This window comes from Oncorhynchus mykiss, chromosome 23 (genome assembly GCF_013265735.2).
Source record: "Oncorhynchus mykiss isolate Arlee chromosome 23, USDA_OmykA_1.1, whole genome shotgun sequence".
NCBI lineage: Eukaryota > Metazoa > Chordata > Actinopteri > Salmoniformes > Salmonidae > Oncorhynchus > Oncorhynchus mykiss.
The window spans coordinates 57,499,474-57,525,272 of record NC_048587.1 but is presented as its reverse complement, the minus strand read 5'-3'; the positions used below and the strand labels follow the sequence as shown (position 1 = coordinate 57,525,272).

General features: G+C 45.3%; 1 protein-coding gene across 1 annotated transcript in view; it reads right to left on the bottom strand.

Moving 5' to 3' along the window:
- Positions 1 to 25,579, bottom strand: part of LOC110503012 (protein phosphatase 1 regulatory subunit 21) — a 40,675-nt gene extending 15,096 nt beyond the window's left edge. The window contains exons 1-13 of the mRNA XM_036960877.1: positions 25,078 to 25,579; positions 24,035 to 24,103; positions 20,592 to 20,738; positions 19,330 to 19,434; positions 18,941 to 19,105; positions 18,684 to 18,742; positions 16,076 to 16,170; positions 14,509 to 14,561; positions 14,207 to 14,356; positions 13,532 to 13,722; positions 13,295 to 13,431; positions 3,059 to 3,151; positions 670 to 797 (exon numbers count right to left, since the gene is read on the bottom strand). Coding sequence (XP_036816772.1) covers positions 670 to 797; positions 3,059 to 3,151; positions 13,295 to 13,431; positions 13,532 to 13,722; positions 14,207 to 14,356; positions 14,509 to 14,561; positions 16,076 to 16,170; positions 18,684 to 18,742; positions 18,941 to 19,105; positions 19,330 to 19,434; positions 20,592 to 20,738; positions 24,035 to 24,103; positions 25,078 to 25,131 — 1,446 coding nt within the window. The 5' untranslated portion in view covers positions 25,132 to 25,579. The remainder of the gene's footprint in view (positions 1 to 669; positions 798 to 3,058; positions 3,152 to 13,294; positions 13,432 to 13,531; positions 13,723 to 14,206; positions 14,357 to 14,508; positions 14,562 to 16,075; positions 16,171 to 18,683; positions 18,743 to 18,940; positions 19,106 to 19,329; positions 19,435 to 20,591; positions 20,739 to 24,034; positions 24,104 to 25,077) is intronic.
- Between the last annotated feature and the right edge of the window lie 220 nt (positions 25,580 to 25,799).

The window sequence follows — 25,799 nt, the reverse complement described above, 5'->3', positions numbered from 1 at the left end:
CAAAGATACAGGCGTCCTTCCTAACTCAGTTGCCAGAGAGGAAGGAAACCGCTCAGGGATTTCACCATGAGGCAATGATGACTTTAAAACAGTAACAGAGTTCAATGGCTGTGATCAGAGAAAACTGAGGATGGATCCACATTGTCGTTATTCCACAATACTAACCTAATAGAGCTGGTGAAAGAGGAAGCCTGTACATAATATAAATATTCCAGAACATGCATCTTGTTTGCAAAGGCACTAAAATAATACTGCCTAAAATGTGGCAAAGCAATTCACTTTTTGTCCTGAATACCAAGTGTTATTGGATTTGCCCCAAACAGACAACACATTACCAAGTACCACTCTCCATGGAAATGGTATCCACGAGTTCATCTGACTCTGGAGAAGATAAATGGCTTAATTGCCAAAATCTTGAAGTATTGCTTTAAGGTCAGGCATAAGGTTAGCAGTGTGGTTAAGGGTAGGTTTAAAATCACATTTTAGAAATAGGGAGGGTTTATGACTTCATGGTTGTGGTAACTAGTGATGACCAGCAGACACTCATTGGCAGCGCTGTTACTTGGTTTGGATAACAGTGTCTATCTGCTAAGTATTAACTTGGCGGTGCTGTTGGTGGGCACACCCAGCATCTCGCTTATCTAACTAAATAGTGGTACATGGTCCTACCTTGTCGGTGCTGTTGGTGAGCATGCCCAGGGAAGCCAGCAGACACTCGTTAGTGGTGCAGAGCTTCTGAGTGACTGTAGGCAACTGCTGTTCCAGACCGGCCTTCTGGCTGTAGTGCTTAGACATCTCTATAGAGAGGAGAGAGAGAGAGACAGACTTAATCTAAAATAGATTTTTTTTTTAATATAAATATAGATATATAGATATAGATATATATAACATTCTCAGCAATCTACACACAATACTGCATAATGACAATGCGAAAACAGAATTTTTTGCAAATGTATTAAAAATAAACAGAAATTCCTTATTTACATAAGTATTCAGACCCTTTGCAATGAGACTCGAAATTGAGTTCAGGTATATTCTGTTTTTATTGATCATCCTTGAGATGTTTCTACAACTTGATTGGAGTCAACCTGTGGTATATTCAATTGATTTGACATGATTTGGAAAGGCACACACCTGTCTATGTAATGTCCCACAGTTGACAGTGCATGTCAGCGCAACAACCAAGGCATGAGGTCGAAGGAATTGTCCGTAGAGCTCCAAGACAGGATTTTGTCAAGGCACAGATCTGGGGAAGGGTACCAAGACATTTCTGCAGCATTGAAGGACCCCAAAGAACAGACTGCCTCCATTTTTAAATGGAAGAAGTTTGGAACTACCAAGACTCTTCCAGGAGCTGGCTGTCCGGCCAAACTGAGCAATCGGGGGAGAAGGGCCTTGGTCAAGGAGATGACCAAGAACCCAGAGTTCCTCTGCGGAGATGGGGGTACCTTCCAGAAGGACAACCATCTCTGCAGCAATCCACCAATCAGGCCTTTATGGTAGAGTGGCCAGATGATAGCCACTCCTCAGTGAAAGGCACATGACAGCCTGCTTGGAGTTTGCCAAAAGGCACCTAAAGACTCTGACCATGAGAAACAAGATTCTCTGGTTTGATGAAACCAATATTGAACAATTTGCCCTGAGTGCCAAGCGTTACAGCTGCAGAAAACCAGGCACCATCCCTACGGTGAAGCCTGGTGGTGGCAGCAGGGACTGGGAGATTAGTCAGGAGAGGCAAAGATGAACAGAGCAAAGTAGAGAGAGATCCTTGACAAAAACCTGCTCCAGAGGGCTCAGGACCTCAGACTGGGGTGAAGGTTCACCTTCCAACAAAACAACGAGCCTAAGCACACAGCAAAGACAATGCAGGAGTGGTTTTGGGAAACGCCTCTGAATGTACTTGAGGGACACAGCCAGACCCCGGACTTGAATTCAATCTAACATCTCTGAAGAGACCTGAAAATAGCTGTGCAGCAACGCTCCCCATCCATCCTGATAGAGCTTGAGAGGATCTGCAGAGAATGGGAGAAACTGCCCAAGTACAGGTATGCCAAGCTTGTAGCGGCATACCCAAGAAGACTCAATGCTGTAAATCGCTGCAAAAAGGTGCTTTAACAAAGTAATAAGTAAAGGGTCTGAATACTTATCTAAATTAGAAATATTTTTTTTTATATAAATTAGTAAAAACATGTTTTTGCTTTGTCATTATGGGGTATTGTGTGAGTAGGTTGAGGGGGAAAAAAATAAAATATATCCATTTTAAAATACGGCGGTAACGTAGCAAAATGTGGAAAAGGTAAAGATGTTTGAATACTTTCCGAAGGCACTGAACACAAACATCTCTACAGACACAGAAAGGAGATGGGGTTTAGACATCTCTACATACATAAAGGAAGGAACAGGGGACACATTTATCGATTCCACCTTACTTGAAGACAGCATGTATACTGCTTTATAACGGTTCAACTTAAAGCCCATTTATGGCCATTCCAGTGCCTGCATTGGCCGTAGATCATTTACTGCGATGCGGCCTCAGCAGAAGTCAGCACACTTACTCTGCTTTCTCAGATCAGAGCTGTTGTGAATAAAGTTATCAAGGAAGTGAGTTTGTGTTTGTACAGGACGCACCGCCCCCACATACGTCAACAAATCGTAGGGCGCTATATGAAGCTCTACGCATTGTTTCAACATTTGGGAGGCGCATGGTGATATGGTAGGGAGCTTGATTTGCCCTCCTCAAGCCTCCGGAGGCTCCGCAATTGCGTCACACCCTCTGTACACAGCCTCTAGCTTCCTGGATCAAGCATAAAAATGGGCTTTTAGACATCTCTACAGAAGAACAGACATTTCTTGTTGTTCTGTTTTTTAAATGGATTGTGACATTTGACTGTATTGTAACATGAGCATTTCGCTGCACCCATTATAACATCTGCTTAACTGTGTACGCAACCAATAAACTTTACATTTGAAAGGAGAGTGGCTTGAACATTAGTCTACAAAAACACTAATTAGAAATAATATTTTCAAATAAAAAGATTTTTTAAAAGTAATAATTCACCTTTGACGGCATCATGAAGACTGTGTAGACAGGCAGCCAGCTGGGTGAAGACAGCAGAGGAACTGCTCTGGGGCATAGCGTCCTGTCGAACACCTGGAAAACAATGTGAAAACATTACTCCAGAGTAGCGCAGCGGTCTAAGGCACTGCATCTCAGTGCAAGAGGCGTTACTATAGTACCTGGTTTGAATCCAGGACGTAGCACATCCGACTGATTGACCCAGCGTCGTCCAGGTTTGGCCGTCATTGTAAATAAGAACAAATTCTTAACTGACTTGCCTAGTTAAATAAATAAAACTACTGTCTATACCCAACTTCCAACCTGAAACTGTACTGGAGCTACCAGATATGTAATATCAGACTCAGTAGGGTCCAGAGAAAATTACCCCAACTCAGCCCAGCTTCCTCTAGACCATGACATTGTCAGAAGGAAACTGAAATGAGTCTGCTGCCTTACCAACCTTTCTGAATCCTCCCTCTCCTTAAGTTCCCCATCACTCACTAGGAAAGGATCCTCCCTATCATTCACGAGGAAAGGATGCTCCCTCTCCTCTAGTTCCCCATCACTCACGAGGAAAGGATCCTCCCTCTTCTCTAGTTCCTCGATCAGTCAATAGGAAAGGATCCTCCCTCTGCTCTAGTCCTACAGACAGTAGCTATTCAATTTGTTAAACAGGTTAGTTATCAAGGCTAAAGATTACAAATACATGATTCAAGATCACTTTGTAAAGCCAGTAAGATGATATACAGTGCATCCGGATATTCAGACACATTCACTTTTTCCACCTTGTTGCGTTACAGCCTTATTCTAAAATTTATTAAATTGTTTCCCCCCCTCAATCTACACACAATGCCCCATAATGACAAATCAAAAACAGGTTTAAACATTTTCGCAAATACACAGTTGAAGTCAGACGTTTACATCCACCTTTGCCAAATAAATTTAAACTCAGTTTCTCAATTCTTGACATTTAATCCTAGTAAATATTCCCTGTTTTAGGTCAATTAGGATCACCACTTTATTTTAAGAACATGAAATGTCAGAATAATAGTAGAGAGAATTCTTTATTTATTTCATCACATTCCCAGTGGGTTACACATTTACATACACTCAATTAGTATTTGGTAGCATTGCCTTTAAATTGTTTAACTTGGGTATCCTTCCACAAGCTTCCCACAATAAATTGGGTGAATTTTGGCCCATTCCTCGTGACAGAGCTGGTGTAACTGAGTCAGGTTTGTAGGCCTCCTTGCTCGCACACGCATTTTCAGCTCTGCCCACCAACGTTATATAGGATTGAGGTCAGGGTTTTGTGATGGCCACTCCAATACCTTGACTTGTTGTGCTTAAGCCATTTTGTCGCAATTTTGGAAGTATGCTTGGGGTCATTGATATTTGGAAGAGCCATTTGCAACCAAGCTTTAACTGATGTCTTGAGATGTTGCTTCAATATATCCACATCATTTTCCTCCCTCATGATGCCATCTATTTTGTGAAGTGCACCAGTCCCTCCTGCAGTAAAGCACCCCCACAGCATGCTGCTGCATCCCCTGTGCTTCAAGTTTGGGATGGTGTTCTTCTGCTTGCAAGCCACCCCCTTTTCCCTCCAAACATAACAATGGTCCTTATGGCCAAACAGTTCTATTTCATCAGACCAGAGGACATTTCCCCAAAAAGTACGATCTTTGTCCCCATGTGCAGTTGCAAACCGTAGTCTGGCTTTTTTATGCGGGTCTTGGAGCAGTGGCTTCTTCCTTGCTGAGCGATATAGGACTCTGTGGATATAGATACTTTTTACCGGTTTCCTCCAGCATCTTCACAAGGTCCTTTGCTGTTGTTCTGGGATTGATTTGCACTTTCACACCAAAGTACATTCATCTCATGGAGACAGAACGCGTTTCCTTCCTGAGTGGTATGACTCCAACCTAAGTGTATGTAAACTTCCGACTTCAACTGTAAATATATAATCACATTTACATTCACCCCTTACTCAGTACTTTGTTGAAGCCCCTTTGGAAGCGATTACAGCCTTGAGTCTTCTTGAGAATGACACTACAAGCTTGGCACACCTGTATTTGGGGAGTTTCTCACATTCTCTGCAGAACTTCAAGATGTCAGGTTGGATGGGGAGCATTGCGGCACAGTTATTTTTCAGGTCGCTCCAGAGATGTTCGATCGGGTTCAAGTCCGGCCACTCAAGGACATTCAGAGACTTGTCCCGAAACCACTCCTACGCTGTCTTGGCTGTGTGCTTAGCGTCATTGTTCTGTTGGAAGGTGGACCTTCGCCCCAGTCTGAGGTCCTGAGCCCTCTGGAGCAGGTTTTCATCAAGGATCTCTGTACTTTGCTCCATTAATCTTTCCCTCGATCCTGACTAGTCTCCCAGTCCCTGCTGCTGAAAAACATTCCACAGCATGATGCTGCCACAACGCTTCACCGTAGGGATGGTGCCAGGTTTCCTGCAGCCGTGAAGCTTGGCATTCAGGCCAAAGACTTCAATATTGGTTTCATCAATCCAGAGAATCTTGTTTCTCATGGTCTGAGAGACATTAGGTGCCTTCTGGCAAACTCCAAGTACTTCATGTACCTTTTACTGAGGAGTGGCTTCCGTCTGGCCACTCTACCATTAAGGCTTGATTGGTGGAGTGCTGCAGAGATGGTTGTCCTTATGGAAGATACTTCCATTTCTAGACCTCTGTCAGAGTGACCATCGGGTTCTTGGTAACCTCCCTGACCAAGGTCCTTCTCCCCGATTGCGCAGTTTAGCCGGACGGCCAGCTCTAGGAAGAGTCTTGGTGGTTCCAAACTTCTTCCATTAAGAATGATGGAAGCCACTGTGTTCTTGGGGTCCTTCAATGCAGCAGAAATGTTTGTATCCTCAACACAATCCTGTCTCAGAACACTATGGACAAGCCCTTCAACCCCATGGCTTGGCTTTTGCTCTGATATTGGTGTCTGAGAAAGCACCTTGAGGCTAAAAGAGATACATAGACACAGACCCCTGCAGGGGTGCAAATAGATAAGAGGCAAGTCAGACATACCACTGTAAGCCACACGGGAATGAAAGATTACTGCTGAGTCCTTAGAAAACACAGGACTGTTTTCCCCTGCAAGTTTGTATATGCATGGGCTTGGTCTCGTGAGTAGAAGGTGTTGACGTAGGCAGTTACATCACTAGGGGTTGACTGCAAGCATATTAAAGCAACTTTGACCTGTTTTATGTTGCAGAACTTACTCTGAAACATACGTGCTGTGTTTCCGTTGTCAACTTGTCTGCAATTGCATTAATAAAGGTTTTATTGATTTACTTAAAATATATTGTCTGACTGCTGATTTCACCAATAAGCCAATGACTGACAAGAAACAAGGAACCTACCCCAACAATAAGCACTGTCAACTCTGGGACCTTAGACAGTAAATAACAATAGCGGGCTATTTACAGGGGGTAGCGGTACAGAGTCAATGTGCGGGGGCACCGGTGTCGAGGCAACTGAGGTAATATGTACGAGTTATTAAAGTGACTATGCAAAGATAATGCATTGCCATTTGATTAGATGTTCAAGAGTCTAATGGCTTGGGGGTAGAAGCTGTTTAGAAGCCTCTTGGACAAAGACTTGGCGCTCTGGTACCGCTTGCCGTGCGGGGATCTTCCTCTGACACCGCCTGGTAGAGGTCCTGGACGGCTGGAAGCTTGTCCTCGGTGATGTACTGAGCCGTACGCACTACCCTCTGTAGTGCCTTGCTGTCGGAGGCCGAGAAGTTGCCATTCCAGGCAGTGATGCAACCAGTGTTCTCGATGGTGCAGCTGTAAAACCTTTTGAGGATCAAAGGACCCATGCCAAATCTTTTCAGTCTCCTGAGGGGGAATAGGTTTTGTCGTGCACTCTTCACAACTGTCTTGGTGTGCTTGGACCATGTTAGTTTGTTTGTGATGTGGACACCAAGGAACTTGAAGCTCTCAACCTGCTCCACTACAGCCCCGTCGTTGAGAATGGGGGCGTGATCGGTACTTATTTTCCTGTAGTCCACAATCATCTCCTTTGTCTTGATCACATTGAGGGGGAGGTGGTTGTCCTGACACCACACGGCCAGGTCTCTGACCTCCCTATAGGCTGTCTCATCGTTGTTGGTGATCAGGCCTACCATTATGTTGTCATCAGCAAACTTAATGATGGTGTTGGAGTCATGCAGTCATGAGTGGAAGGAAGATGACTGAGCATGCACCACTGAGGGGCCCCTGTGTTGAGGATCAGCGTGGAAGACGTGTTGTTACCTACCTTTACCACCTGGGGGGGCAGCCCGTCAGGAAGCCCTGTATCCAGTTGCAGAGGGAGGTGTTTAGTCCCAGGGTCCTTAGCTTATTGATGAGCTTTGAGGGAACTATGGTGTTGAATGCTGAGCTGTTGTCACTTAATAGCATTCTCACATAGGTGTTCCTTTTGTCCAGGTGGGAAAGGGCAGTGTGGAGTGCAAGAGATTGCAGAATCTGTGGATCTGTTGGTACGGAATGTAAATTGGAGTGGGTCTAGGGTTTCTGGGACAATGGTGTTGATGTGAGCCATGACCAGCCTTTCAAAGCATTTCATCGCTAGACGTGAGCGCATGCTCGGAGTACACGTCCTGGTAATACGTCTGGCCCTGTGGACTTGTGAATGTTGACCTGATTAAAGACCTTACTCACATCGGCTGTGGAGAGCGTGGTTACACAGTCATCCGGGAACAGCTGATGTTCTCATCATACATGTTTAAGTGTCATTTGCCTCGAAGCGATCATAGAAGTTATTTAGGTTGTCTAGTAGGCTCGTGTCACTGGGCTGCTCTCAGCTGTGCTTCCCTTTGTTGTCTGTGATATTTTGCAAGCCCTGCCACATCGGATGAGTGTCAGAGTAGTACGAGTAGAGAAAAAAATCAAGATCTTAGTCCTGTATTGACGCTTTGCCTAAAATCCATTTTAGAATAAGGCTGTAACGTAACACAATGTGGAAGGGTCTGAATACTTTCTGAAAGCACTAATTTCCTAGGTTAAACCAGTGGGCTGAGATACAGTGCTTTCAAAAAGTACATTTTGTTGTGTTACAGCCTGAATTTAAAATGTATTAAATATAATGTTCTCCCCTCACCCATCTACACACAATATCCTATAATGACAAAGTGAAAACATGTTTTTAGAAATGTTTGTAACTTTATTGAACATTAAATACAGAAAGACCTAATTTACATGAGTATTCACGCCCCCGAGTCAATACTTTGTACAGGCACCTTTGGCAGCGATTACAGCTTGAGTCTTTCTGGGTAAGTCTCTAAGAGCTTTCCACACCTGGATTGTGCAACATTTTTCCCCCATTATTCTTCAAGCTCTGTCAAATTGATTGTTCATCATTGTTAGACAACCATTTTCAGCTATTGCAAAAGATTATCAAGTAGATTTAAGTCAACTTTAACTCAGACACTCAGAAACATTCACTGTCTTCTTGATAAGCAACTTCAGTATAGATTTGGCCTTGTGTTTATGTTATTGTGCTGGTAAAAGGTGAATTCCTCTCCCAGTGTCTGGTGGAAAGCAGACTGAACCAGGTTTTCCTCTAGGATTTTGCATGTGCTTAGCTCTATTCTGTTTATTTTTATCATAAACTCTAGTCCTTGCAAATGACAAGCATTACCAATAACATGATGCAGCCACCACCATGCTTGAAAATATGTAGAGTGGTACTCAGTAGCGTGTTCTATTGGGTTTGCAACAAACATAGGTAGATTTCTTTGCCACATTTTTTTTGTAGTTTTACTTTCATGCCTCATTGTAAACCAGGTGCATGTTTTGGATCAGGTTTTCCTCTAGGATTTTGCCTGTGTTTAGGTCCATTCAGTTTATTTTTATCCTGAAAAACACCCCAGCTGTTAATGATTACAAGCATACCCATAACATGGTCATCACTATGCTTGAAAATATGGCGATTGTTACTCCGTGATGTGATGGATTGGATTTGCCCCAAACATAACACTTTGTATTCGAGACAAAAAGTGAACTGCTTTGCCACATTTTCTGCAGTATTATGTTAGTGCCATATTGCAAACAGGATGCATGCTTTGAAATATGTTTATTCTCTACAGGCTTCCTTCTTTTCACTCTGTCAATAAGGTTGGTATTGTGGAGTAACTACAATGTTGACACATCCTTAGTTTTCTCCTATCACAGCCATAACTGTTTTAAAGTCACCATTGGCCTCATGGTGAAATCCCTGAGCAGTTTCCTTCCTCTCCGGTAACTGAGTTATGAAGGACGCCTGTATCCTTGTAGTGACTGGGTGTACTGATACACCATCTAAAGTGTAATTAATAACATCAAAGGGATATTCAATGTCTACTCTTTATTTATTTTTAACCCATCTACCAATAGGTGCCCTTCTTTGTGAGGCATTGGAAAACCTACCTAGTCTTTGTGGTGGAATCTGTGTTACAAATTCACTGCTCGACTGAGGGACCTTACAGATAATTGTATGTGTGGGATACAGAGATGAGATAGTCATTAAAAAAATCATGTTAAAAACTATTATTGCAAACAGAGGGAGTCCATGCAACATTTACTTAACAAATCACGGAATACGTTTACTCCTGAACTTATTTAGACTTGGCATAAAAAAGGACTTGAATACTTATTGACTCAAGACATTTCAGCTTTTCATTTTTAATTCATTTATAAAACTGTTTAAAAACATATTTCCACTTTGACATTATGGGGTATTGTGTGTAGGACAGTGACAAGAAATCTAAATTGAATCCATTTGAAATTCAGTCTGTAACACAACAAAATGTGGAATAAGTCAAGGGGTGTGAATCCTTTCTGAAGGCTCTGTAACTCCCTAGCTAAGGCCAGCGGGACGACACAACTCCCTAGCTAAGGCCAGCGGGACGACACAACTCCCTAGCTAAGGCCAGCGGGACGACACGACTCCCTAGCTAAGGCCAGCGGGACGACACGACTCCCTAGCTAAGGCCAGCGGGACGACACGACTCCCTAGCTAAGGCCAGCGGGACGACACGACTCCCTAGCTAAGGCCAGCGGGACGACACGACTCCCTAGCTAAGGCCAGCGGGACGACACGACTCCCTAGCTAAGGCCAGCGGGACGACACGACTCCCTAGCTAAGGCCAGCGGGACGACACGACTCCCTAGCTAAGGCCAGCGGGACGACACGACTCCCTAGCTAAGGCCAGCGGGACGACACGACTCCCTAGCTAAGGCCAGCGGGACGACACGACTCCCTAGCTAAGGCCAGCGGGACGACACGACTCCCTAGCTATGGCCAGCGGGACGACACGACTCCCTAGCTAAGGCCAGCGGGACGACACGACTCCCTAGCTAAGGCCAGCGGGACGACACGACTCCCTAGCTAAGGCCAGCGGGACGACACGACTCCCTAGCTAAGGCCAGCGGGACGACACGACTCCCTAGCTATGGCCAGCGGGACGACACGACTCCCTAGCTATGGCCAGCGGGACGACACGACTCCCTAGCTAAGGCCAGCGGGACGACACGACTCCCTAGCTAAGGCCAGCGGGACGACACGACTCCCTAGCTAAGGCCAGCGGGACGACACGACTCCCTAGCTAAGGCCAGCGGGACGACACGACTCCCTAGCTAAGGCCAGCGGGACGACACGACTCCCTAGCTAAGGCCAGCGGGACGACACGACTCCCTAGCTAAGGCCAGCGGGACGACACGACTCCCTAGCTAAGGCCAGCGGGACGACACGACTCCCTAGCTAAGGCCAGCGGGACGACACGACTCCCTAGCTAAGGCCAGCGGGACGACACGACTCCCTAGCTAAGGCCAGCGGGACGACACGACTCCCTAGCTAAGGCCAGCGGGACGACACGACTCCCTAGCTAAGGCCAGCGGGACGACACGACTCCCTAGCTAAGGCCAGCGGGACGACACGACTCCCTAGCTAAGGCCAGCGGGACGACACGACTCCCTAGCTAAGGCCAGCGGGACGACACGACTCCCTAGCTAAGGCCAGCGGGACGACACGACTCCCTAGCTAAGGCCAGCGGGACGACACGACTCCCTAGCTAAGGCCAGCGGGACGACACGACTCCCTAGCTAAGGCCAGCGGGACGACACGACTCCCTAGCTAAGGCCAGCGGGACGACACGACTCCCTAGCTAAGGCCAGCGGGACGACACGACTCCCTAGCTAAGGCCAGCGGGACGACACGACTCCCTAGCTAAGGCCAGCGGGACGACACGACTCCCTAGCTAAGGCCAGCGGGACGACACGACTCCCTAGCTAAGGCCAGCGGGACGACACGACTCCCTAGCTAAGGCCAGCGGGACGACACGACTCCCTAGCTAAGGCCAGCGGGACGACACGACTCCCTAGCTAAGGCCAGCGGGACGACACGACTCCCTAGCTAAGGCCAGCGGGACGACACGACTCCCTAGCTAAGGCCAGCGGGACGACACGACTCCCTAGCTAAGGCCAGCGGGACGACACGACTCCCTAGCTAAGGCCAGCGGGACGACACGACTCCCTAGCTAAGGCCAGCGGGACGACACGACTCCCTAGCTAAGGCCAGCGGGACGACACGACTCCCTAGCTAAGGCCAGCGGGACGACACGACTCCCTAGCTAAGGCCAGCGGGACGACACGACTCCCTAGCTAAGGCCAGCGGGACGACACGACTCCCTAGCTAAGGCCAGCGGGACGACACGACTCCCTAGCTAAGGCCAGCGGGACGACACGACTCCCTAGCTAAGGCCAGCGGGACGACACGACTCCCTAGCTAAGGCCAGCGGGACGACACGACTCCCTAGCTAAGGCCAGCGGGACGACACGACTCCCTAGCTAAGGCCAGCGGGACGACACGACTCCCTAGCTAAGGCCAGCGGGACGACACGACTCCCTAGCTAAGGCCAGCGGGACGACACGACTCCCTAGCTAAGGCCAGCGGGACGACACGACTCCCTAGCTAAGGCCAGCGGGACGACACGACTCCCTAGCTAAGGCCAGCGGGACGACACGACTCCCTAGCTAAGGCCAGCGGGACGACACGACTCCCTAGCTAAGGCCAGCGGGACGACACGACTCCCTAGCTAAGGCCAGCGGGACGACACGACTCCCTAGCTAAGGCCAGCGGGACGACACGACTCCCTAGCTAAGGCCAGCGGGACGACACAACTCCCTAGCTAAGGCCAGCGGGACGACACAACTCCCTAGCTAAGGCCAGCGGGACGACACAACTCCCTAGCTAAGGCCAGCGGGACGACACAACTCCCTAGCTAAGGCCAGCGGGACGACACAACTCCCTAGCTAAGGCCAGCGGGACGACACAACTCCCTAGCTAAGGCCAGCGGGACGACACAACTCCCTAGCTAAGGCCAGCGGGACGACACAACTCCCTAGCTAAGGCCAGCGGGACGACACAACTCCCTAGCTAAGGCCAGCGGGACGACACAACTCCCTAGCTAAGGCCAGCGGGACGACACAACTCCCTAGCTAAGGCCAGCGGGACGACACAACTCCCTAGCTAAGGCCAGCGGGACGACACAACTCCCTAGCTAAGGCCAGCGGGACGACACAACTCCCTAGCTAAGGCCAGCGGGACGACACAACTCCCTAGCTAAGGCCAGCGGGACGACACAACTCCCTAGCTAAGGCCAGCGGGACGACACAACTCCCTAGCTAAGGCCAGCGGGACGACACAACTCCCTAGCTAAGGCCAGCGGGACGACACAACTCCCTAGCTAAGGCCAGCGGGACGACACAACTCCCTAGCTAAGGCCAGCGGGACGACACAACTCCCTAGCTAAGCCCAGCGGGACGACACAACTCACTAGCTAAGGCCAGCGGGACGACACAACTCCCTAGCTAAGGCCAGCGGGACGACACAACTCACTAGCTAAGCCCAGTGGGACGACACAACTCACTAGCTAAGCCCAGTGGGACGACACAACTCACTAGCTAAGCCCAGTGGGACGACACAACTCACTAGCTAAGCCCAGTGGGATGACACAACTCACTAGCTAAGCCCAGTGGGATGACACAACTCACTAGGTAAGGCCAGTAGCATGATACAGCTCCCTAGGTAAGGCCAGTAGGATGATACAACTCACTAGGTAAGGCCAGTAGGATGATACAACTCACTAGGTAAGGCCAGTAGGATGATACAACTCACTAGTAAGGCCAGTAGGATGATACAACTCACTAGGTAAGGCCAGTAGGATGATACAACTCACTAGGTAAGGCCAGTAGGATGATGTAGCTGTGTAGTTTGTCGAACACTGACGTGATTCTCTTCATGCCACTCTGCAGCTCCAGGTTCTTAGAGATGAGAGAGGAGGTACACAAAGGAGCCCTGCACTCTTCCTCCAGACTGGGGGGAGAATAGAGGAGGATGAGGAGGAAAATACCCACCCACCCCGTTAGATGTAAATACACACATAACACACACCTCTAATGTAATGAATACAGACCTTTTGAGCTGGTATGGTAGAATCTTCTGCAGAAAGTGGGTGTAGGATGTGAAATGATCAGCAAAGCCCTTCAGTTTCCCCACAGTCTCCAGTACTGTTACTGTGTCCTCTGTGATGCTCTGGTGTAGTTGCACTAGTCCTTCCTCCAGGGGGCGCACATAGGCTGCATTCTCATGTAGATACTGGGAGAACTGGGGAGAAGAGAACATCTTACGTACTTCAGACGAAAGCACATATTGTAAGTCACTATGGATAAGAACATCTGCTAAAGGACTAAACATTTTAACATGTAATATGTTTAAAGTGGCAAATCAGCAGTATAAACAATAAAGCTTTCTCCCCACCACTAACTGGGTAAAAAGCTGAGAGAGGGGCTGGAGAAATGTAACAACTCAAATTCATAGAGCTATAGATGCAAAGACTGGGCATCCATGATATCAACATTATAGTTTTAAATCATGTTCTGAGGCTATATAGTGTTTGTTAACATTAACTTTGTTTGCAAACATTTGAGTAAAAAAAGCTTATACTCTGGGTTCTCAAGGGGTACAACAGTTGAACTAAGCAAGAACCAATAGGTATAGATTATTAATTTACAAGTCCAAAAATGGATGTACTAATTGCTGTTGGTCCCTTTAAACGATGTCGAGGTGGAGACATTGTGTGTGTCCTCACCTTTTGGTTGAGTGGTGAGATGGGTTCGATAGAGGAATCCAGGGGGTAGATGTGCACCCTCTGCTCTGTGTAGGAGTGGAAGTTTAACAGAGCCACCACTATGTCCTGGACGAAGCCTAGGGCCTGACCTGCTACGTCTCGGGCCTTCAACTGGAGGAGAGGACAGGGAGCGAGAGAAGATCACTACCAAAACTCTGGACCACATATTCACGCTGACAATGGAGGTTTGAGAACCATCTGTTCTATAAAATTCAAGGACAGAATTGAATAATACTGGATATTACTATAGGGCTTCCTCTCACCTGGTGTCTTTTGTTGTGTGGTGGAACATTGAGGCTGTTGTAGTCACTGAATTCTGGAGAAAAGGGGGGGGGATTTAAAGGAGAGATTTCAGGGTGAAAAAAAGTTGAAATGATTTACTTACTAACTGGCTTAAAGCAGTTTAATGCGCCGAATGATGGCATGTCATCGCGCTGTACTTCATATAGCATTTTTATAAGGACTAAGTAAGCCATCTATCTAACCAGGACACTGAGCAGAGAGGAGAACAGGGCTCTAGCGTCGAACTTGAACATAGCCTCTATCATAGCATGACGCATTAGACAGTGCTTCAGTGTGCCTCTTCCTACAGCATCAGTGAGATAGATGTTAAAGAGATTCTCCACTACTTTTGTATACTTTTTAGTTCTGAAAGTAGTGCTCACGAGCCAAAAATGGTCCTAGAAAATGGTGTACTTCGTCACATGAACAGATATGCACCACGTCATTGTTCTCTCTCTGCTGTGTGTGCATCTTGCTGGCTGTCACTCAAAATGGCGAAGGGCTGAAGCTCATCGGCTAGAAATGGAATTGCTATGGGGCTAGTCCACGTGGGGAAAATGACACAGCACATCTTCCAGTTAACAGTCGCTTTCAAACTAGGGATGTAATGGTTAACTGAGGTTAGACAGTAAATCTGCTCAGATACTGAACAAAAATATAAAACGCAACATGTAAAGTGTTGGTCCCATGTTTCATGAGCTGAAATAAAAGATTCCAGAGCTGTTGCCAGAGAATTTAATGTTCAATTCTCTACCATAAGCCGGCTCCACGGTCATTTTAGAGAATTTGGCAGTACGTCCAACCGGGCCCTCACAACTGCAGACCGCGTGTAACCACGCCAGCCCAAGACCTCCACATCGGCTTCTTCACCAGCAGAATCATCGGAGACTAGCCACCCAGACAGCTGATGAAACTGAGTAGTATTTCAGTCTGTAATAAAACCCTTTTGTGGGGAAAAACTCATTCTAATTGGCTGTGCCATACTCCCCCAGTGGGTAGGCCTGACTCCCAAGTGGATGGGCTTATGCCCTCCCAGGCCCAACTATTGCTGAACCCTCACCCAGTCATGTGAAATCCAAAGATTAGGGCCTAATTTATTTATTTCAATGAACTGAGTTCCTTATATCAACTCTAACTCAGTAAAATTGTTTTAATTGTTGCGTCTATATTTGTTGTTCAGTATAGATTACGCATGTATGAACTACACATCGACAAATCCAGCTCAAAGCGGGAGGTTTAAAAAAAATACTTAGTCGCCAACGTTCCGGAGCATGTCTTTAAGTGTAATATGGCATTATTCACCAAAATATGGAATTCACTAACATTAGTAGTATACACATGTACATGTGCTCTCAAATAATTTACAATCAGTGATGTTTCACAGTTGTGTTCATAAGAGCACACACCGCAACAGAAAACAACAAATTAGTAGTTCTTATTGGACCCATCCAGGTAGTCCCTCACTGTTTCAGTCTGTTGTCTTCCGCTTGGTTCCTAATGAACACTATCCGGGCTCGGTGAAATGTTGCATAGTGACCTAGTACTCACTGGTGTCGTTGAAGGGCACTTTCTCCTGGATGACACAACTGCTCTGTTTCACCTGTATGTTGAGCTCTGACTGACACTTCCTCAACTGCTGCTGACTAGAGAGAGGACAGCAACACAATTAGACCCAACCAAATCATAAGAAAACAAAAAGATAATTATTTGATACATTGGAAGGACTTAACAAAAAAACAAAGCAAACTAGAATGCTATTTGGCCCTAAACAGAGAGTACACAGTGGCAGAATATCTGACCACTGACTGGCCCAAACTTAAGGAAAGCGTTGACTACATACAGATTCAGTGAGCATAACCTTGCTATTGAAAAAGGCCGCCGTAGGCAGACCTGGCTCTAAAGAGAAGACAGGCTATGTTCACACTGCCCACAAAATGAGGTGGACACTGAGCTGCACTTCCTGACCTCCTGCCCAATGTATGAACATATTAGAGACACATACTTCTCTCAGATTACACAGATCTAAAGAATTTGAAAACAATCCCAATTTTGATCAACTCCGATATTTACCACGGTGTGCCATCACAGCAGCAGGATTTGTGACCCAATGCTACAAGAAAAGGGCACTCAGTGAAGAACACCATTGTAAATACAACCCATATTTGTTTATTTACTATTTGCACATCGTTATAACACTGTATATATACATAATATGACATTTGTAATGTCTATTCTTTTGAAACTTCTGTGAGTGTAATGTTTACTGTTCATTTTTATGATTTATTTAACTTTTGTATATTATCTACTTCCCTAGCTTTGGCAAAGTTAACATACGTTTTCCATGCCAATAAAGCCCATAAATTGACATTGATTTGAGAGAGAAGAGGATGGAGGGAGGGGGAGAGGAGAGGGAAGGAGAAATAGTAAATGACCGCTCAGTGACCATACTAAATGCGACCCCATATGCATTATTCTAACCCTCATTATTGCTTCATTTTACAGTGCCTTGCGAAAGTATTCAGCCCCGTTGAACTTTGCGACCTTTTGTCACATTTCAGGCTTCAAACATAAAGATATAAAACTGTATTTTTGTGTGAAGAATCAACAACAAGTGGGACACAATCATGAAGTGGAACGACATTTATTGGATATTTCAAACTTTTTTAACAAATCAAAAACTGAAAAATTGGGCGTGCAAAATTATTCAGCCCCCTTAAGTTAATACTTTGTAGCGCCACCTTTTGCTGCGATTACAGCTGTAAGTCGCTTAGGGTATGTCTCTATCAGTTTTGCACATCGAGAGACTGACATTTTTTCCCATTCCTCCTTGCAAAACAGCTCGAGCTCAGTGAGGTTGGATGGAGAGCATTTGTGAACAGCAGTTTTCAGTTCTTTCCACAGATTCTCGATTGGATTCAGGTCTGGACTTTGACTTGGCCATTCTAACACCTGGATATGTTTATTTTTGAACCATTCCATTGTAGATTTTGCTTTATGTTTTTGATCATTGTCTTGTTGGAAGACAAATCTCCGTCCCAGTCTCAGGTCTTTTGCAGACTCCATCAGGTTTTCTTCCAGAATGGTCCTGTATTTGGCTCCATCCATCTTCCCATCAATTTTAACCATCTTCCCTGTCCCTGCTGAAGAAAAGCAGGCCCAAACCATGATGCTGCCACCACCATGTTTGACAGTGGGGATGGTGTGTTCAGCTGTGTTGCTTTTACGCCAAACATAACGTTTTGCATTGTTGCCAAAAAGTTCAATTTTGGTTTCATCTGACCAGAGCACCTTCTTCCACATGTTTGGTGTGTCTCCCAGGTGGCTTGTGGCAAACTTTAAACAACACTTTTTATGGATATCTTTAAGAAATGGCTTTCTTCTTGCCACTCTCCCATAAAGGCCAGATTTGTGCAATATACGACTGAATGTTGTCCTATGGACAGAGTCTCCCACCTCAGCTGTAGATCTCTGCAGTTCATCCAGAGTGATCATGGGCCTCTTGGCTGCATCTCTGATCAGTCTTCTCCTTGTATGAGCTGAAAGTTTAGAGGGACGGCCAGGTCTTGGTAGATTTGCAGTGGTCTGACACTCCTTCCATTTCAATATTATCGCTTGCACAGTGCTCATTGGGATGTTTAAAGCTTGGGAAATCTTTTTGTATCCAAATCCGGCTTTAAACTTCTTCACAACAGTATCTCGGACCTGCCTGGTGTGTTCCTTGTTCTTCATGATGCTCTCTGCGCTTTTAACGGACTTCTGAGACTATCACAGTGCAGGTGCATTTATACGGAGACTTGATTACACACAGGTGGATTGTATTTATCATCATTAGTCATTTAGGTCAACATTGGATCATTCAGAGATCCTCACTGAACTTCTGGAGAGAGTTTGCTGCACTGAAAGTAAAGGGGCTGAATAATTTTGCACGCCCAATTTTTCAGTTTTTGATTTGTTAAAAAAGTTTGAAATATCCAATAAATGTCGTTCCACTTCATGATTGTGTCCCACTTGTTGTTGATTCTTCACAAAAAATACAGTTTTATATCTTTATGTTTGAAGCCTGAAATGTGGCAAAAGGTCGCAAAGTTCAAGGGGGCCGAATACTTTCGCAAGGCACTGTAAGTCCTCTGCTATAGAAATATATTAAGGTTTTTACCATTCCTCTGTCTGAACTCTGCACTCATTAGATTCCCTCTCCAGAGTCTGGGATTTCACCTGTAGGACACAGCAAATGGCATCATGTATTACATCATCAATAACAAATTCATGAGTTTAGCCCCTCTCATCCTCCTTCAATTATTCCCCCTCCCTCTCACCTCTAGTCTGGCCTGGGCACTCTGCAGTCTCTCTATAGTGTCCATGTATTTAGAGGTGAGTCTGTCCACTACTCTCCCCACCTCCCCTCCCTCTCACCTCTAGTCTGGCCTGGGCACTCTGCAGTCTCTCTATAGTGTCCATGTATTTGGAGGTGAGTCCGTCCACTATGGCCTGGTGCTGTTCGCGGTCTCTCTCCAGCTCCTCCAACTGGACCTTCAGCTGAGACTCCTGCTGCCTGTGCTGCTCATCGGCCTCATAGAACTTAGAACAGAAAATTACTTCATTGTCCATCCAAGGATAAAATATTTATTTGTGCATTACCTTGTGTTTTTATGAAGAATCATAAAAACATCATCCATAGACATGAACAGACCAGCACACAAATGCAACTGGTCAAATACATAATGATGTACACATATTCAAAACAGTAGTCTCTTGGTATACACTAGTCCATACATGCATACACTCCCATGTCTCAGACAGACCTGGATGTGAAGCCTCTCGTTCTCCTGGATCTTCTTCTGCAGGTCCTCATCAAACACACTCTGGGTCTGCTGCAAGCCCTGCTGGGAGGGGGAGTCCCCTTTGTTCTGGTGGAGAGAAAGTACCTTTGAGATTCACTACATTGCAGTCGAACTGATGAGAATCACTGATCGACAAATCAACTTTGCATCCCAAATGACATGTCTGATTGTGGGGTGTACCCTATTCCTTGTCTAATATTTGCCATTTTAGCAGGCGCCTTTATCCAAAGAAACTTACAGTCATGTGTGCAAACATTTTACCTATGGGTGATCCTGGGAATCAAACCCACTATCCTGCCGCTGCTAGCGCCATGCCTTAACAACGGAGCAAGAGGACCAGTGTCTGTCTCTACCTTGTTCTTCTTGCCTTAACAGAGCAAGAGGACCAGTGTCTGTCTCTACCTTGTTCTTCTTGCCTTAACGGAGCAAGAGGACCAGTGTCTGTCTCTACCTTGTTCTTCTTGCCTTAACAACGGAGCAAGAGGACCAGTGTCTGTCTCTACCTTGTTCTTCTTGCCTTAACAACGGAGCAAGAGGACCAGTGTCTGTCTCTACCTTGTTCTTCATGCCTTAACAACGGAGCAAGAGGACCAGTGTGTCTCTACCTTGTTCTTCATGCCTTAACAACGGAGCAAGAGGACCAGTGTCTGTCTCTACCTTGTTCTTCTTGCCTTAACAACGGAGCAAGAGGACCAGTGTCTGTCTCTACCTTGTTCTTCTTGCCTTAACAACAGAGCAAGAGGACCAGTGTGTCTCTACCTTGTTCTTCATGCCTTAACAACGGAGCAAGAGGACCAGTGTCTGTCTCTACCTTGTTCTTCTTGCCTTAACAACGGAGCAAGAGGACCAGTGTGTCTCTACCTTGTTCTTCATGCCTTAACAACGGAGCAAGAGGACCAGTGTGTCTCTACCTTGTTCTTCTTGCCTTAACAACGGAGCAAGAGGACCAGTGTCTGTCTCTACCTTGTTCTTCTTGCCTTAACAACGGAGCAAGAGGACCAGTGTCTGTCTCTACCTTGTTCTTCTTGCCTTAACAACGGAGCAAGAGGACCAGTGTCTGTCTCTACCTTGTTCTTCTTGCCTTAACAACGGAGCAAGAGGACCAGTGTCTGTCTCTACCTTGTTCTTCTTGCCTTAACAACGGAGCAAGAGGACCAGTGTCTGTCTCTACCTTGTTCTTCTTGCCTTAACAACGGAGCAAGAGGACCAGTGTCTGTCTCTACCTTGCTCTTCTGGCCCTTGGCTTGGCTGGTAGCCAGTTCCTCCTGCAGCAGCTCTACTCTCTTAGCCAGCTGCTGGTTCCTGAAGGAGAGACTGTCCATCTCCTGCTCCACCTTCCTCAGGCTGTGCTCTCGCTGCTTCATCTGCTCCTGTAGTATATGGGTGGAGAAGAAGACGCTCAGTGAGGGCTCAACACATACAATGCCATTGACTGAACACTAGGGCTGTTGCAGTGACGGTATTATCGCCACACCGGCAATCATGTGTCATGACCTCAGTCATATTCCATGTGACCGTTGAGTCACTAATCTCCTCTATGCACTAGTAGTATCATGCATTAGTAGTACCAAACTTGCTAACTACCATCAGGTCGTTAATGAGCTGGTACTCAGGGCTCTATCGTTCCTCTAACCACTGATACATTTTTCCCCCCACCTTTATTTAACCAAGTAGGCCAGTTGAGAACAAGTCAAATGGAAAATCTCCTCAAACACATCATCAAAGCAGTGTAATTTAAAACATATCGTTAGGGTACATGTTTTACTTCACTGTGATTGAAAACCTAGTGAAAGTTGTTTTTACCATCAAGGACCACTTTGGAAACAAGAGTTTGAATTAATACTTTCAAGTGATATCCTCTGGGTCCACGTTGTACATTTTGTTCTATATGTCTGTAAGCCAAAATAAATGCAATGCTCGTCGTAGATGTTTCAGAGCCAAACACAATGGACAGCACTTCTAAAGGTGATGATTAATTCAAAGCATTTAAGACGTTGCATTTAGAAAAGCTATACGCATAGGCCTATATGAGAAGCCCAACATAAATCATTTAAAAATGTAACAATACAATGCCTTATAGCCTACTGCATATTACACACAGAAGAACTGCATGCTGCACAGCACCTGCATGCTCCTCAAACAGTGGTGGATGTGTGGAGTGAAATAAGTGTCCTTATCAGCCCAGACATTTCTATATGCAGTCCTGTGTGAAGTGTCCTTATCAGCCCAGGCATTTCTATATGCAGTTCTGTGTGAAGTGTCCTTATCAGCCCAGGCATTTCTATATGCAGTCCTGTGTGAAGTGTCCTTATCAGCCCAGACATTTCTATATGCAGTCCTGTGTGAAGTGTCCTTATCAGCCCAGACATTTCTATATGCAGTCCTGTGGGAAGTGTCCTTATCAGCCCAGACATTTCTATATGCAGTCCTGTGTGAAGTGTCCTTATCAGCCCAGGCATTTCTATATGCAGTCCTGTGTGAAGTGTCCTTATCAGCCCAGACATTTCTATATGCAGTCCTGTGTGAAGTGTCCTTATCAGCCCAGACATTTCTATATGCAGTCCTGTGTGAAGTGTCCTTATCAGCCCAGACATTTCTATATGCAGTCCTGTGTGAAGTGTCCTTATCAGCCCAGACATTTCTATATGCAGTCCTGTGTGAATTGTCCTTATCAGCCCAGACATTTCTATATGCAGTCCTGTGTGAAGTGTCCTTATCAGCCCAGACATTTCTATATGCAGTCCTGTGGGAAGTGTCCTTATCAGCCCAGACATTTCTATATGCAGTCCTGTGTGAAGTGTCCTTATCAGCCCAGACATTTCTATATGCAGTCCTGTGTGAAGTGTCCTTATCAGCCCAGACATTTCTATATGCAGTCCTGTGTGAAGTGTCCTTATCAGCCCAGGCATTTCTATATGCAGTCCTGTGTGAATTGTCCTTATCAGCCCAGACATTTCTATATGCAGTCCTGTGTGAAGTGTCCTTATCAGCCCAGGCATTTCTATATGCAGTCCTGTGTGAATTGTCCTTATCAGCCCAGACATTTCTATATGCAGTCCTGTGTGAAGTGTCCTTATCAGCCCCGACATTTCTATATGCAGTCCTGTGTGAAGTGTCCTTATCAGCCCAGGCATTTCTATATGCAGTCCTGTGTGAATTGTCCTTATCAGCCCAGACATTTCTATATGCAGTCCTGTGTGAAGTGTCCTTATCAGCCCCGACATTTCTATATGCAGTCCTGTGTGAAAGCAGAGTTTTGATGGTTGCCACTAAAAATAAGATCCCAGCTGCTACTACATGTATTTCTCAGCTGCTACTACATGTATTTCTCAGCTGCTACTACATGTATTTCTCAGCTGCTACTACATGTATTTCTCAGCTGCTACTACATGTATTTCTCAGCTGCTACTACATGTATTTCTCAGCTGCTACTACATGTATTTCTCAGCTGCTACTACATGTATTTCTCAGCTGCTACTACATGTATTTCTCAGCTGCTACTACATGTATTTCTCAGCTGCTACTACATGTATTTCTCAGCTGCTACTACATGTATTTCTCAGCTGCTACTACATGTATTTCTCAGCTGCTACTACATGTATTTCTCAGCTGCTACTACATGTATTTCTCAGCTGCTACTACATGTATTTCTCAGCTGCTACTACATGTATTTCTCAGCTGCTACTACATGTATTTCTCAGCTGCTACTAAATGTATTTCTCAGCTGCTACTACATGTATTTCTCAGCTGCTACTACATGTATTTCTCAGCTGCTCCCCTATAAAACCGGAGTAGCTTACCCATTCAATTCTCTGGCAACAGCTCTGTTGGAAATTCCTGCAGTCCGCATACCAACTGCACGCTCATTCAAAAGTCATCTGCGTCATTATGCTGTGTAATAACACTGCACATTTTAGAATGTGCTTTTATTGTGCCCAGCACAGATGCACTTATGTAATGATCATGTTGTTTAAAAAGCTTATTGATATGCCACACCTGTCAGGTGGATGGACTATTTTAACAAAGGAGAAATGCTCACTAACAGGGATATAAACAAATGTATGCACCAAATTTTCCTATGAAAAATGGGACCAACACTTTACATGTTGCGTTGATATTTTTGTTCAGTATATATTATTCTTACAATAAAATCCTATAATATAAAATAATGGCATGAGACTTTTAAACATATCTTCTCTACTAAATGAACAAGCCTACAGCCTATGACATGGCGCACAGCCAGATAACATACAGTAGGCTAGAAAATACATATTCTTCATATCATAATATTTCTTTAGACCTGACTAAAATAATGGATTTATTGTGACAGTGTAAATTAAATGGATTTATTATACTTTTTAAAATGTAGATGTTGAAAAAGGCGCATCAGCAGCTTGTATGGTGGAGGTCTGGCGATGCTAAACATGCTAATTTGCGTGAGACCAGCAGTCATTTGCATGACAATAACTGGCTGACAACATGAGTGCCACAGCCCTACTGAATGCATACGAGGCCTTTCAAGTCAATCAAAATTCCCTGTTTTTTGTTATTGAAATCCTGGTTGGAGTGTCCCATTCCAGCTTATTTCCCCCTCGTTTCAGAAATTTCTGAGGGGAAAGGGAGAGATAAGCAAAACTATTCCTGTGGGCTCTGAATGGTTGTGTACCTTCAGAGAGGTGGAGCTAGCCTGCTCATCTACCACGCCCTTCTTCAACACTTGGTTCTGGGCCCGGAGCTATGGAGACATGGGAGTACAGACACAGATGTAGGTCTACTACAACACACAAATGTACAAAAGTTCACACAGACAAGCTCTAAAGACCAAAATGGCCAATTTGACAGTACAGGCCTTCAGCGTCAAAGCAAAGCAACATAGCTATTTTATGGATTTTATGTGAGATTTCATCCATATTTCATGATTTAACAATGGAACTCCACATACATTTTCTAAGGTTGGGTGAATAAATGTCACTAATTATTGGGCAACTACACACCACATATATGGGAACGTACAATGTCAGCGCTTCTTCCAAATAACCGGATATGGGCCTGAGGGGGGGTATGTCATTTCACAACAGCCAGAAAGGAAACACCATGCAATTCCTCCACTGCCTGTCACCTGACAAAGTGTGGGTCACGAGGATGGTTTTATATTAACCAAATCTAGTCACAAGTTAACAGACATGTATTGTAATAATGTCTACAAAGGGTTTTAGGATGAGTACTACTGACATGGCTACCAATCAATTTTCTATGGTTAGGGTAACATGACAGAGTTTAAATTACATGGCTGGCCATGTTTTACTCAGGCCGTGTAACATAGCCAAGTATAACATTGTGTTGTTCAGAGTAGTGGTTCCCAACCAGGGATACTAGGATCCCTTTGGGTACTTGGCCTATCCACAGGGGATACTAGAAAAGACTCACTGGTAAAACGCACAACGGGGTAACGTTACTTCTGGGCAGTTGGTGGTACCCTAACCGACAAATATTGAGAACCAATCGTTTAGGGTGGCTTCTGTTCAGGATTCACTTCCTGTCTGTCAATAAGTAGACCTAACAAACGTTAACTACCTTCCTTGCAATCCATGAACGCTACATATTGAACCAAACCAATGTTAGGTAACGTTAGTTACCGAGAATGATTCAGCAATCAGATTAAATAGCCAAGAACTTTGGCTAAAGATAGATCAACAAGAAGCCACTTACCTTAGAATACTCCTGGGCCAATTTGGTGTATTTGGATTGCAGGTCTGCAGCCATTGCTTTGGAAAAATAGATAGCGCTAGATAGAAAACCAATACAGTACGTATAGTAGCTAGATGAATAACGTTATTAGTCTAACGTTAAATGACAGTTGGTGCCTGTGACTGAAAAACAGTATCGTGTAGGAAAGGTTGGCTACCTAACGTTAATCATCTTATTGAGAGGTAAAGCCGGATGTTATTAGGCTAGCTAACGTTAGCCACCTCGCCAGCAAAACGCATCAGAAAAGCACCTCTTGCAGGTTCATCACGAAGTAGCATTGGCTCGCTCACTAAAATAGGCTTTCGAAGTGGCCATGATGACTGACAGCCTTCGCCCTCCCTGAAATGCAGTCCAAATCCTTGTAAATGCTAATTCTTCGCCTACCCGAAAACCTGTAAAACACCGCCGAGGCTAGCGACTCCTCCCAAGTTCAAAGTTCAAAAATTGAGGGGGGAAATTCATTGGGTAACGCCGACCTCTAGCGGTTAGAAGAATAACTACACCTACAAGACTCTTTTTTTATGTCAGCGATGACCTTTCATACCACTGTGCGATTTGTTAAATTAATCACGTTTTTAAAACTAGCTATATTTTTATGTGTGCAGGTGGCAAGTTCTGTTGTCCCATGCTTTCTATTTTGGAGAAAGTTGTCCCTTGAAATCCCTGCAGTGTTTAAAAAAAAA